This window comes from Chelmon rostratus, chromosome 3 (assembly GCF_017976325.1).
Source record: "Chelmon rostratus isolate fCheRos1 chromosome 3, fCheRos1.pri, whole genome shotgun sequence".
NCBI classification, from domain to species: domain Eukaryota; kingdom Metazoa; phylum Chordata; class Actinopteri; order Chaetodontiformes; family Chaetodontidae; genus Chelmon; species Chelmon rostratus.
Genome location: NC_055660.1, coordinates 11,948,963 through 11,962,195, shown reverse-complemented (window position 1 = coordinate 11,962,195; position 13,233 = coordinate 11,948,963). Strand labels below are relative to the sequence as shown.

General features: G+C 40.3%; 1 protein-coding gene across 1 annotated transcript; it reads left to right on the top strand.

Annotated features, from left to right (window-relative positions):
* The first annotated feature begins 1,058 nt into the window (after positions 1–1,058).
* Positions 1,059–10,675, top strand: LOC121603883 (mitoferrin-2-like). Its single transcript, XM_041933157.1, has 4 exons — positions 1,059–1,548; positions 6,150–6,378; positions 6,788–6,844; positions 7,601–10,675. The coding sequence occupies exons 1-4, from the start codon at positions 1,207–1,209 to the stop codon at positions 8,191–8,193; spliced, it is 1,221 nt and encodes a 406-aa protein (XP_041789091.1). The 5' UTR covers positions 1,059–1,206; the 3' UTR covers positions 8,194–10,675.
* Positions 10,676–13,233: the final 2,558 nt, after the last annotated feature.

Sequence of the window (13,233 nt, the reverse complement as noted above, 5' to 3'; positions counted from 1 at the left end):
ACGCATGTGAACTACCCAACAAAGCCGTGACTATGAATTAGGTAGAATTAAAATTGACTACTTTTTGACTTTTCTGTTGATAATGTAAGATTTTTTTTGTAAGGATTTCAAATTTGGGTTTCATTGATTTTAGAATTTGAGGGATCTCGAGCAACACCTGAAGGCAGCATATGCCACCATGTGGCGACATGAGACTATGCTGTGGATGATTTACCAAATTCTAGAGTTTGTTTGTTACTAGTAAGACCAACCTTTATTTAGCCCGGCCACAGTGGTGGACCTTGTTATGAGCAAATAGATGGAAATTAACAAATCATTAAGGACAATGTCAATTTAATATCAGGTCATTGCGTCAAATAAATATTTCCCCTCAGTTTTATTTTGTTGAACTGTAGAACTACTGTCAAACTTGTGTTAGAGTTTCATGACACAAAAGCATCAATTGAAATTTCCTTGAATCACATAGACTAATGATCAAATATCAGTTCACTATCAAAAAATAGCCTTTTCTTACCATACAAAAAATAATGAAATAAACTGAACAAAAACTCAGTGAGTGATTTATTAAAAGTGTGTTCGACTGAAGCTGGACACGGAAAATGGGAGATTACAATCATCTATTAACTTCAGACTTTCCAAATTGCGCAGTTTTCTTTTAGAGGCTGGTGAACAGAGGGACTTTAATGAGTGTAGTTTAAACAGGAAATTTCATTTACCTTTCTCTCCTCCATGAATAACCTACACCAAAATGCATTGATTATGAATTATTGCGAATTATGAATCTTTATGGTTATAATTCCAATTTGGGACGTCCTGTGAAACACTTTCCGTACATACATGTGACCTCCTAATGTTACAAAATCGCGTACGTTCACTGACGCTGAATCTCCAAACACTTCATCTGCCCGCCTCACTTTAAGGCCGAATTAGCCAATAAGATGGCCTGTCAGTGATTGACAGTCATCTTGTCGAATGAGCTGTAGTTTCTAATGTGACTCACAGACATATCCACTAAGAGCCCACCGCCTGGTCTCCCGGTTTCCGGTCCCTACATAACTGTCTGGCGCGCAGTGGCAGAGACCCACCAAGAGTTTCTGCGGCCCGGCTGGGACAGTTATTAAGCTGCCGGGAAGACTACACCAACAGGCGGGTCGCTAGAGTCGTCGATTCGAAAAGACTCGACGGACAAAACTCTTTCACCCTTGGATGGAAGCGGACGGTTTCGTGTCCCGGCGAGCGTCCGTGGAAACACCGGGCGTCGACAGCCGGGTCAAAGGCGCTGCAGCCGGGGCAGAGTTTCGATGGCTGGGCAGCAGGGTCATGGACGCCACGGGAGGATTTGTCGGGTCTCTTTCACCAAGAATGGCAGGGGAACAGGACTTTGCCCCGATGTTGCATCGAGCAACTCCGGAGACTTCGACCTCTGTCGAGCCAGAAATAGACTATGAGGGACTGCCTCAGGGAGTATCCACCAGCACTCACATGCTGGCAGGGTCCGTGGCTGGAATCATGGAGCACTGCCTTATGTACCCAATCGACTGTGTCAAGGTACCAGATCAACTAAATACACCATATTGCTTATTTTAAGACGTTTTCAGGCCCAGTTTATGTCACCGTTAACACCGCCACTGGTTGCATAAACCTGGAGCTAACGTAGGCCTCATCACAATCCTGAGCTCGATTGACGAGGCTACTAGCTAATAGGTCTTGCTAACAGAGGTCAGTTAATTGACTAACGCTATCTAAACAGGAAATAACGCAACGCAAGGTGGTCATAGTGAAAATCTAAACATAAGTGGGTATGTTTATCCTCGTCCAACTTTCATTTTGGTAGATTTTTGTATATTAACAAACTGTTTTGACAGTTGTGCCCCCATTCACTTAGCTAGCGTACAACGCACAGTAGCCTATTAGCTAAAGCATGCTAACATGTCTCCGTTATCGGAGACGCCACATTTTATAAGTCAACACTTTCTGACTTAGCTGCTTATGTGCCAGACAATGTACCAGGCAAATTAACATAGGTTATCTAGCTAGAGATGAATACTTTGTTTGAAACTTATTTCAATTGTTGGAGGCTTTAATGTGGCGAAATCTACCTGAGGAGGTCATGTGGAAAGTTCATTGTGAAGATATAGAAGTAACCTCGTAGATGATTAACACAGGTGGGTCATCAGTCACGATCAACGGTCGACAGTATTACCCGTCAGTCATCTCTGCCTCTATGTATTTACTGTAAACCAATATAGATGACATAACTTTGTAGGGTTATGATTGCCCAACCAAATCAATCCACGAAAGGTAAACGAAAAGTTGTACCAACAGTGGAGTGGGCTGATTCATTATTTATTCATTCGTTCATTCAGTGTTTTACTACACAGCCACAATTTTTGTAAAGAGAATTGTTATATAATCTGGCAGCTGTGTCTGTGGGGTCCCCCTTCAAACAGATCTCTGAAATTAGACTTTAAGTGTGTTTTCATGACTTCCTCACTGAGTTCAAGTTAAAACATTTTCTAATTCCAACAAAGTATGTTGCATACTTGAATTGTAAATAAGACCAAATTGAGTACATTCAAATATGTTGTTACTCTAAATAAAAAAAAAATTAGAGCATGATGTTGCCCCACATGCAGAGTACAGCAAGGCACATCGAGGAGCTACATGTAAGATAGTATAACCAGTTGTGAACAGTGCTGAGAGCAAGAATGTCCCCGGAAAAGGTTTTGCTTACATCTTTTGGTTTATATTTATGATTTCCTGCTGTATAAAACAAAGCAGAAGAGAACATTCATTTCCTGTTGTGAAAACAGTATGCTATGAAAATAAGCCTAGAAGCACAGACTGTACAATATTAGTTTTTTTATACTGGCATTGCAACACAGATCCTGTGTGTTAAATGAGGAACATTTACTGGACCTTAGCACGGCAGACCAAACTGACCACTCACTCATTACAGACTTGGAAAGTTAACTCTCCTCTGATTTACGGCCTGATTCTTTTGCCAAAAGCTGTTGGATTGACACTGTAACTGACTTTTCATCAAGGACCCATGAATTAAAAGTAGAAATGACTTGTCGGACGTATCAGTTGTCTTGATGTTGACAGTTCAATGCAAATGAGGTATGCTGTCTTTGACTGGTCGTTGTTTATGACAGGACAGTGGTGCCTCTTCTTCTGTCTGTCAAGTTCTTCTTGCTGTATCGGAGGATAAAGAACAAACAGTTCTCAGTGGTTTCCCTGAGCAGTGGCCAATCAGACAACGCTCTTTTTCATAACAAATTCCTAGATGATAGCTCCTCTAGTTCATTGTGCATTTTTTAGCAAAATGGCCTTGAACTTCATCACACCCTTGTTTACAAGAGCAGTTTCCATTGCAGATCATTGCACCAGACTTCCATCGTGCACAGCATATAGTCTTTTTTGTATTATCAGATGCAGAAATAACTAGAATTCTGTCCTGGTGAGTCAGTCGAGCATTCAAATTCTGTGTGTGCCACAATGTTTTGACTGATGTAAGCATGAATAACATTTTTTACTTTTTCTGCATAAATATATATATTATTGGTACTTTTTCATATTATGAAAGGAAAAGCTTATGGTAAAGTTTCAGTGGGATTGAAACTTAAAAGACAAGGTGAAAGATTTTTGATTTTTGTCTTTTTTTGCTTTTGTGTCCCCCCCAGTCAGACTCTGCCTGTTTCAGCCACAAAGTCGTAGTAAAAGACGGCAGGACATTACATATTTTGTTAACTCAAGGAAGTCAGTTTGGTTTGTCATTGCAGCAATGCTTTGTGTACAACTTCCTCTAACCAAAGATTTCTCTATTTTCACAATCTTAGTTTTCTTTTGCTCACACAGCAGGTAGAACAACATTTTTATCTGTTAGCATGTATGATGCTTCAGTTCTTTCTTTACATTTCACACTCTTTTTTCCTCATGGAAAAGTCTTTAAAGGTCTTTAAAGAGGGACTAAAAAACCAAACACTTCCAGATCTGTTTTTATAACTTTTCAGGTTTTCAGGTTAAGATGAGCATGAATAAGACATGTTGCACAAAGATAAAAACAAAATGTTCACATGGTCCTTGTAATACCAATGACCAGAGGAATGAAATCTGTAATTTCAGTGCTAGATTTGCTCTACAAACGTGGCGGCAGAGACATTTGAAGCTCTCCAGTCTGTGTGGATAATAAATGTGAACAGTATTACCCCTTTGTAATTCAATGCAATCATGGACCGTTTGTTACTAAGCAAGGTTGGAGTGAGATGTAGCTGTTAGGCTGAAGGGTAATACCTCAGAGATCATCGTTTTAGTCTCAGAGGTTAGTGTCTACCGTTCTCCAGCAACAAGGCAAACTTTACACATGTAGTACGACTGTAACTGAAATATTAGCACACAAGATAACAGGTTGAAAATACATAGTGCATTTTGTATGCACGATAATCCTGTTCTACAGCAACTAAGTGTGAAAACAAGCACTGCAGTTAAAATGTTAAATTAAAATATTACACGTATTTGATTTGCCCTCCTTAACTTTCCCTTCACAGTTAGTAATGCACAACATCATACGTCACATGAGTGAGTCAGTGACTCCATCTTGATTGCGGTTGAGCTGTCGTTTGAATCTTTGAGGTCCTCATGATTTTTTTTTTCTTCACAAATGCAGCTTTAAAATAGCACCAGTCGTCTTGTTTGTATTCAGACTTAAACTACTGTACTTCCCTGTAGTCCAAATAAGGTTCATTAACAGTACATGTCAAGATAGTCAGTCACTGGACAATGGATGTTGAAATATTGCTTTCTGGTACATCACAGGGATTGTTTCTGTTGGATCTATGCATTTTTCTCTGATGTAGTTCTCTACATTCAGCTCAGCCATCGTGGGTTCACTCAGCTGGGGCAAAGGGGGTTTTGCCATGTGAAAAAGTAACATGAACACGAAGTCCTCTGTATTGTTTTTATGTTCACTGACTCCTGATTCTGTGTTTGGTCAAACTGTCGGGCTGTCTCTCGGCATTGGGTTGAACAGTCACAGCTTGGCACACACTGTGGATGACTGAGCACATTCCATGTGAGTTACCATTTCCCAGAAACGGGGAGCGTGAATGTCCATGTCAGCCTCCAGGAGGCTGCCGTCCTCCCTCCTCTGCTGTAAATACTTCCCGCTGAGGGGAGGGTGTGGCCTGGGGAAATTCATTTGTTGCATGATCGGAAAAGTTTGACGATTGCTTCAACTAGGTCTGGAGATTTGAAATTTTCTTCATTTTTCTGGTACTCTGTCGTTTTTTTTTCCCCCATGCACACAAGCGGCTGCCCTGAAAACAGTACTGCTTATCTGAGCAATGCAAGTGGCAAGCTGAGTGTTTAGCTCTGCACCATTTCCTGTCTGTAAGCAGTCCTGATTCGTGGTTTGTGGTTGGCGAAGCTGGTGTGATTTCTAGTCCACAGGCCATCAGAGTGAGATGTAGACACTACAGGGACACAACTACACACACACACACACACACACACACACACACACACACACACACACACACACACACATACACATACACACACACTGCTTGAAATTTGGACACAGTGATGAAACTGCTTCCTGTCTTGGTCAAGCTTGTTGTGCATCAGTGGTTTCTTGTAACAGAAGTTATGTTTGTCTGAGGACAGGATCCCTGCACTGGCAGTGCATTTATTAGATGGACAAGTTCCAGTTGAAGGGTTTAACAAAGTGTAAGAGCCTCTCTCTCATGTTTGCTTTCTTCCACACCTTTTCTTAAAGATCTGCAAGCGTGCAAAAATAGGCCTGTCACATGTATCTTTAAAATATCACAATATCTTGAGATTAAAGTGGGGTGTAATACTTTCAACTAATCACATTTTAGTGTTTAAACATTTTACCCCTCTAACACTGAATAAAAAAATATTTTGTATTTCACTTTGCTCTTACATGTTCAATATGGTTGTTTAAGTGTTATTGTTGACATCCTGACCTTTGAACCTCTGACCAGAAGTTTTGCCTGCATGTTTTGATGATGCTGGAAATTGTTCTGTTTTCAAAGTTTTTCCTAAATAAAATACTTCACTTGTTCTGTACAGTTTTTGCCACCGATATGTAAGTTATTTATGTGTCTTGTGTTCCTCTTCCCCAGACCCGAATGCAGAGCCTCCACCCCGAGCCAGGAGCACGCTACAGGAACGTGATGGACGCCCTGCGGCAGATTGTGCGGACCGAGGGCGTGTGGCGGCCGATCAGAGGCGTGAATGTGCTGGCAGTGGGGGCAGGGCCTGCCCACGCTCTCTACTTTGCCTGCTATGAGAAGATCAAGTTCTCGCTCAGTGACGCCATTCATCCTGGCGCCAACAGCCACTTTGCTAATGGTAAGATGCATACCCACACATGCACACAGACCTAAATGAAAATTTTACTATTTAGTCATGATGCACAAATTTATCGCAGCTTACTTACAATTCTATAATACCACAATTCTGACCTAATAAAAAAGGATAGAAAGGGAGGGAGATCTGGATCGCAGGAGAAAGCTAAAAGGTAATATAACAACAGATGGTAGAGTGTTAATACTGCTTGCAAACACATACTCCTGTATGTGTAGTTTAATGTTGCTAATTCCTAAAGCAAGGTGTTTTGGCTCACAGCAGACTAATAACGCAGTTTAAGACATATGCTTTAAATAAAGATATCAGTTTGGTGATATGTAGGAGGGTGGAAACTTTATCTCCTCGTGGTTGAGGATTTTAATTCCTCGTCATGGTTTTCTCTGTCCTGCAGGTGTGGCAGGCTGCATGGCCACAGTGCTGCACGATGCCATCATGAACCCAGCTGAAGGTAAGCCTCCTTTTCTGATGTCAGCTCACCTGACTCTCACACACACACACACACACACACACACACACACACACACACACACACACACACACACACACACACACACACACACACACACACACACTGTATTTTCTGTGAAGTGAAGACTTACTGTCTATTTATAGACGCTCTCAACCTCCTTCTAAGACCATTATAGAAAATGCCTCTGATGGTGCTATTCTACCATCAGGACAGTAGGTGGAGCTGCAGACTCAGAACTCAGCTGTGTCACAGGAGAGCTGTGACGTGGAAGCCCAAATGTTACTGTGACAAATAAGTCTACGAGTGACATCATTACTTTGAAATATGTATTGTATTTATCATAATCCCATTTATGATCATGTCAAGATTGTCTTGTTGTTTCGTTTGAACAAGACAACAATGAACATAAATCTTCTTTCTGTGCATTTTTTAAAAATCTGATAAAACCAGCCCCTGCAGTGCTGAACAGGCCTAAAGCCCAATGCTTTAAATCATTAGGCTTTTAATAATTCAAATTATTTGTTTAATATTTTGACAACCACCCATTGTTGCCATTGATTGTTATTCAGAAAACAAATTGTTTTTGAGGCAAAAGTTATTTTCGTACTCCCTGAATCACCTACTCACTTCCTTTCTAGTGTTCCTGCCTTCCTCCCAGTGTGGGACCATGTCAGATATATTGCTTGTATTTTGCCTTGCTGATTTCCTTTCCTTCCCCTCCTTTTTCCGCTTCAGTTGTGAAACAGCGAATGCAGATGTTCAACTCTCCTTACCGTGGCGTGCTTGACTGTATGGGGTCTTTGTTGAGGCAGGAGGGCCCAGCCGCTTTCTACCGCAGCTACACCACCCAGCTGACAATGAATGTGCCCTTCCAGGCACTCCACTTCATGACCTACGAGTACCTCCAAGAGCTCCTCAACCCCCACAGACAGTACAACCCTTCTTCCCACGTTGTGTCTGGTGCGCTGGCTGGAGCGCTGGCCGCCGCTGCCACCACTCCCCTCGACGTCTGCAAGACCCTCCTCAACACACAGGAGGCTCAGGCCATACATGTGATCCAGGCTGACGCCACCACGGCAGGTGGAGCGGTTGGAGCAGCCACTGCGTCAGCCTCCGGCAGCCGGCACATCTCCGGACTGGGCAAGGCTTTTCGGACGGTGTACAGGATGGGAGGCATGCCAGCCTTCTTCAAAGGCGTTCAAGCCCGGATCATCTACCAGATGCCCTCCACAGCCATCAGCTGGTCCGTCTACGAATTCTTCAAATACATCATCACCAAGCGCCAGCATGAGAGACGGCTGCGTGGAGATCGTGATGCAGACAAATAAACACCTGGCAGAAGAATTGGGTATCAACAACACAGAAGTTTATTGCACCGTACCAGTCACTGGTGTCAGAATTGATTTCTAAACATCTGATGGCTTGAATCTTAGATTCTCTGAGCAAAAAGTCAACTTATTTTGTTCACTGAGACCAATTAAGCGCGTGTGGTCTGAACTAGTTCATAGCAGGTGAGAAGATGTAAAACTGTTAGGAGACAACTTGTCTTGAATACTTAATTATTACATGTAGGGCTGACAAGATGTCCTGTAATACCAGTTGGTAAGAAAAGCTCCATAAAGTTGTAGACAGGAAGGCCTGGTTCCCAAGACTCGACCTACTAAATTCTGATGCTTGAACTATTTTTCATATTAGTGTTCAACTTGACAAACTCCCTGTACTGGCTTTCAAAAAGCCAGTTATTTATGGAGCGTTACACATAGTAAAAGTTAAGTTGAATTTCAAACGAATTGCTCACTTCCCTCAACCACCCACAGTGCAGTTTGTTAGCGTTGTTAGAAAGTTTTGTTTTGGCTCAAACTCAAGTACATTTTAATAAATAAAATCCATGACTCTGAGGTTAAAGTGTTGACTTGGAGCTTTAACTTGAGTGTTTACATTCACTTCCAATTATAACTGTAGAAATTGTTGCATTTGTTTTTATACATAGCACCCAAAAGGATATACAGGCTAGAGGTTCTGCACTAATAAGAAAAAATACCCTTAAACCTGAAAGTCAGCACTTTAACCTCATAGTTAGAATGTGTCTGAGTCCAGAGCCAGGAAGACAAAAATGTATCTATCCAAGTATGTACAAACTGCCCGAAAACTGAGTTAACCCACATCTCTTTACTGCTTGTGTTGCACTTGCAAGTATTACTGCCATATTTCCTTTCACCACAGGGGGGCGCACAGCTCATCCTGTACACTAAAGAACAACAGCAACTGTAGTTTACAGAGTCAGTAATATCAAATTAGCTTCAACACTCGTGCTGATGTACACTAACACTCAGATGAAGGAACTACTGAGGACAGTTTATTTTAAATGAAACAAGGAATTACATGAAATTACTCAATTCCCTCTTTCATGTGAGCAAGACAGCCCGTAATTTATTGATTGTTTTAGAAAGTGCAAGTCAGTTTTGGATGGAAAATACTAAAGTATTCAACACTCGAGTGGAACATGTATGAGCGTGTGTGTACGTGCCTCTGTGTTACTGAATTTCCACTCATTCACTATATCTTAGAACTCAGCAGTGACTGACTGACCAGATTTGATCTCCACACGGCCTAACTGAGCTATCTACCTTGTGCTGTCCTTCAAAGGAAAAACACAGAAACATTAAGTAAAGATGGGTCAAAATAACTCAGCTTTTTGTATTCTCAGTTAGCATTAGACCACAGTAAGATGTCTTTGAAGGACAGTATGAGAAAGGTTCTTGCATTTAACTCTTTCATATTGTCATTTCAGTATGTTTGCACCGAATGCTTTCAAATCACGCACATCTGAAGGCTTCATATCGTCTCTGGACGGAGCCATTAAAGTGGCTTACACATGGAGACCGATGCTGGTGAATTTTTCAGTCACATCTTTCAACATGTTCAACGTACGTAAGGTGCCATATATTGCACCAGTGTTAATCAACAAAGGACTTTTATTTTTCTCTTTTGTGCATTTGAAGAGTTTTGGAACAAGAATCTTTCATTGCAGGCGGCAGGAAACAGACATTCAGCTGTGTTCACCGTAGACAATCACTTTTGTTTAGTTTTATTTAGTTTGTTGTTTTTTTTTTAAAAAACCACACAGCGTCCTAGCACTTAACAGCAACCTCTTTATCATTGTTAGGACAAAACTGGAAACTCTGACCTTAAAACAAGTGCAGAGAATAAAGTCGAATTACTTGTACACATGCCTTCAGTATGCCGCCATATATCCAACGCACAACTACTACAAAGAGATCCTCAGATGTAATATTGTTTTATGAAGCCATAAAATAGGTTAAATTGTACATAAAATATATATAAAAATATGGACAAATATAGATAAACCCAAACTGTTTAACCAGCTAGGTTTTGAAGCCAACCTCTATGTTGAATAATACAAGTATGAAACAAGTTTTATCAAGATTGCGCTGTGAAAAATCAGGTTTTTGTTGAACGCGCACAAAATCCTCACCGGGAAGGTAGCAAAAAAAACCTGGATTATTTTAAATTCAGACACACTATATGTGTGAGAGGGGAAAACATGAATGGGTAAAGAGTATTTAAAAGGATTGTAGGAGTGTTCCTCAAATTTCAAGATTGGGAAACCAAAGACAGCAATAGAGAGCGCAGCAGAGGAACTGGTGGTTTGTCGACACTGATGTGAAAAGCCTGAACACTGTTTGAGAGCGACACCTGTATTTTGTGAATTGTAAATAAACTCGCTAAGGCAGCTCCTCGCAGAAGCAGGGTCTTCTCTTGGTGCTGGCTCTCCAAGCGCTGAGAGAACTTCAATTTGTCTGCTTGTCTTCTTCTTTCCTTCTTCCTCCCTGTCAGCGTGATGCAACGAGAAAGCCCACGAGGTATTTGATAGACACGTTAAACTTATTTTCTCCAGAGCACAAGAGGTTCAAGCTGGAACTTCTGCCAAACAGTTTTTATGTTCACAGACTCAAGTCCAAATCATGAGTGTCAGTTTAACTTCTAATTTGGAATAGTCGAGGTGATGTATGTGGCTGCAGCAGATGTTTGTCAGAACTGCACATGTGACAGATTTTTTTTGTGTGAGAGCCATCTAGTTGTGACTTTCATTATTCCCATGATTTTATTGCAGAGGTATCTCATTAGCTTGCAGTTAATTATTCCTCTCCAGTAGACACTTGCTAAAACAACACAGGCCACAATCTTTTTACTTCATCCCACAAACAACACTGAAAAGCAGGAAGTTTATTTAGTTCTTGTTAGAATTGGCCGTGGTTGCAAACTAAAATGAAAAACATTATTTAAAGCATAATACAACACTTTCAAAGCTGAAAGGATTAGTGGATTCATTGACAAAATTAACAGCACTTTTAATGGATGATAAGTTTATTTCATCTATCAAGCAAAAATTCCAAGAATGACCTAGTTTCAGCTTTTCACTATCTTATGTGGTTGTGAATTGAATATATTTGGTTCTTTTGACTGCTGGTCAAGCAAAAAAAAAAAATTTAAGACGTCACCTTAAGTTTAGAAGTTCTGATGAAAATTTTTCAATATTTTCTTGAACTTCGACAAATTTAAATGACACTTCTTTAAACCGTACATATTATAACTATACTATACAAGCCCTTTTTTCCCATTCACAACAAAAAGTTCAAAATGATGCTGTACAAGAACTTTGCTGAATCAGAAGTGTCTAAAATGTTTCATTGAAATCAAAATTTCAACTGTGTGATCGAATACAAGGTAAAAACACACATATGTGACCAGACGTTTAATGCCAGCTTTCAGTACTTGGCAGTTTGTGACACTGTGCTTTTGATCAGTTGAACTAACAGCATGTCAGACGGCCGGTGTGAGCGTGGTGCAGGTGTCCCAGCCAACCAGCAGGGGGCGCTAGTGCATGGACAACCCTCCCTGGCCACACACTCACTGCCATATCTGTTGGTTGGTGTGCAGGGATCTCAGTAATGTATGAATGATGGCCAACAACAGACCAAGATCAAAAATAGTAAGTATTATTTTGCAATTCTAAAACAATATACCGTAATTAATCGGTCTGCAGAAAGCTGATGGAAATTTTGCTAACTGATCAAATGTTTATGCAGAAATACCAAACGTTTGGTTGTTCCACTTTGTAAAATGTGAGGTTTTACTTTTGTCTCTTTTACATCATTGTGTGTTTAGACAACCTGTGGACTTTCTTGTTTTTGTTTTATAGACCAAATGAATAGTCAATTAGTGGGTGAAAATAATTGATTGGTTAATCATAAAAATAATAATGATAAAAAAAAAAGATAAATTATAAAAATGATATCTATGAGATGTTTAAATAAAGTTTATATTCTTGACATAAGAAGCATCAAAAAGGAGTTACAGCCCCATTAAAAAAAGTTGGGACACTGTAAAATGTAAATAGAACCAGAATGTGATGATTTGCAAAACATTGAAACTCCATATTTAATTGAAAGTAGCACAAAGACAACATATCAAATGTTGAAAGCAAGAAATTTCACTCTTTTTGAAAATGATATTCACATTTAGAATTTGATGCTAGCAACACATTAAAAAAAAGCTGGGACAGTGACAATAAAAGACTGGAAAGGCTGTGAAATGCTGAAAGAAAACACCTGTTGGAACATCTCACAGTTAATTAGGTTAACTGGCAGCAGGTGAGTAACATGATTGGGTATAAAAAGAGCCTCCCAGAGCGGCTTGTGAGGTAAAGATGGGGAGGGGTCCACCAGACAGAATATAATCGATCAAATCAAATACAACAAAGGACACACTGAACTGCTGAGCTCCTGAAATTGTATATCAAGCAGGAATAGGAAAACATTCAACTTTCAAAATGACAGCTGGTCCAAACAGCGTTGTTAAAAGAAGAGGTGATGCAGCAGAGCGGCAAACGTGACCCCGTCCCAACTTCTTTTGAAACTTCTATGAAACTCGCAAAAACAATGACATTTCTCAGTTTTTAACATTTGAGATGTTTTTGTGCTATTTTAAATTAGATCTGGGGCTTAAGTGTTTTGCAAATCATCACACTCTGTTTCTATTTACATTTCACACAGTGTCCCAACTCTTCTGGAAACACGGTTGTCTTTTGCAATCACAAAGTATGTGTAATTATTTCCAGATCCAAACAATCTTTGTGATCTCAATCAACAGTTTGTTAATTTCATAAACAAAGGTTACGTTGATGTGATTTACAATAGTAGAATAATTACTCAGTGGTGACAGAACGGGAGAGGCTTTGATTTGAGATTATAAAAGAATCGGTGTCCTCCCAGGCCTTCCGCAGGTAAACTGGCTGCTGCAGGTTTGTGGACATTAAGCTGCCTGGTTGAAAGCTGACAGGCAGA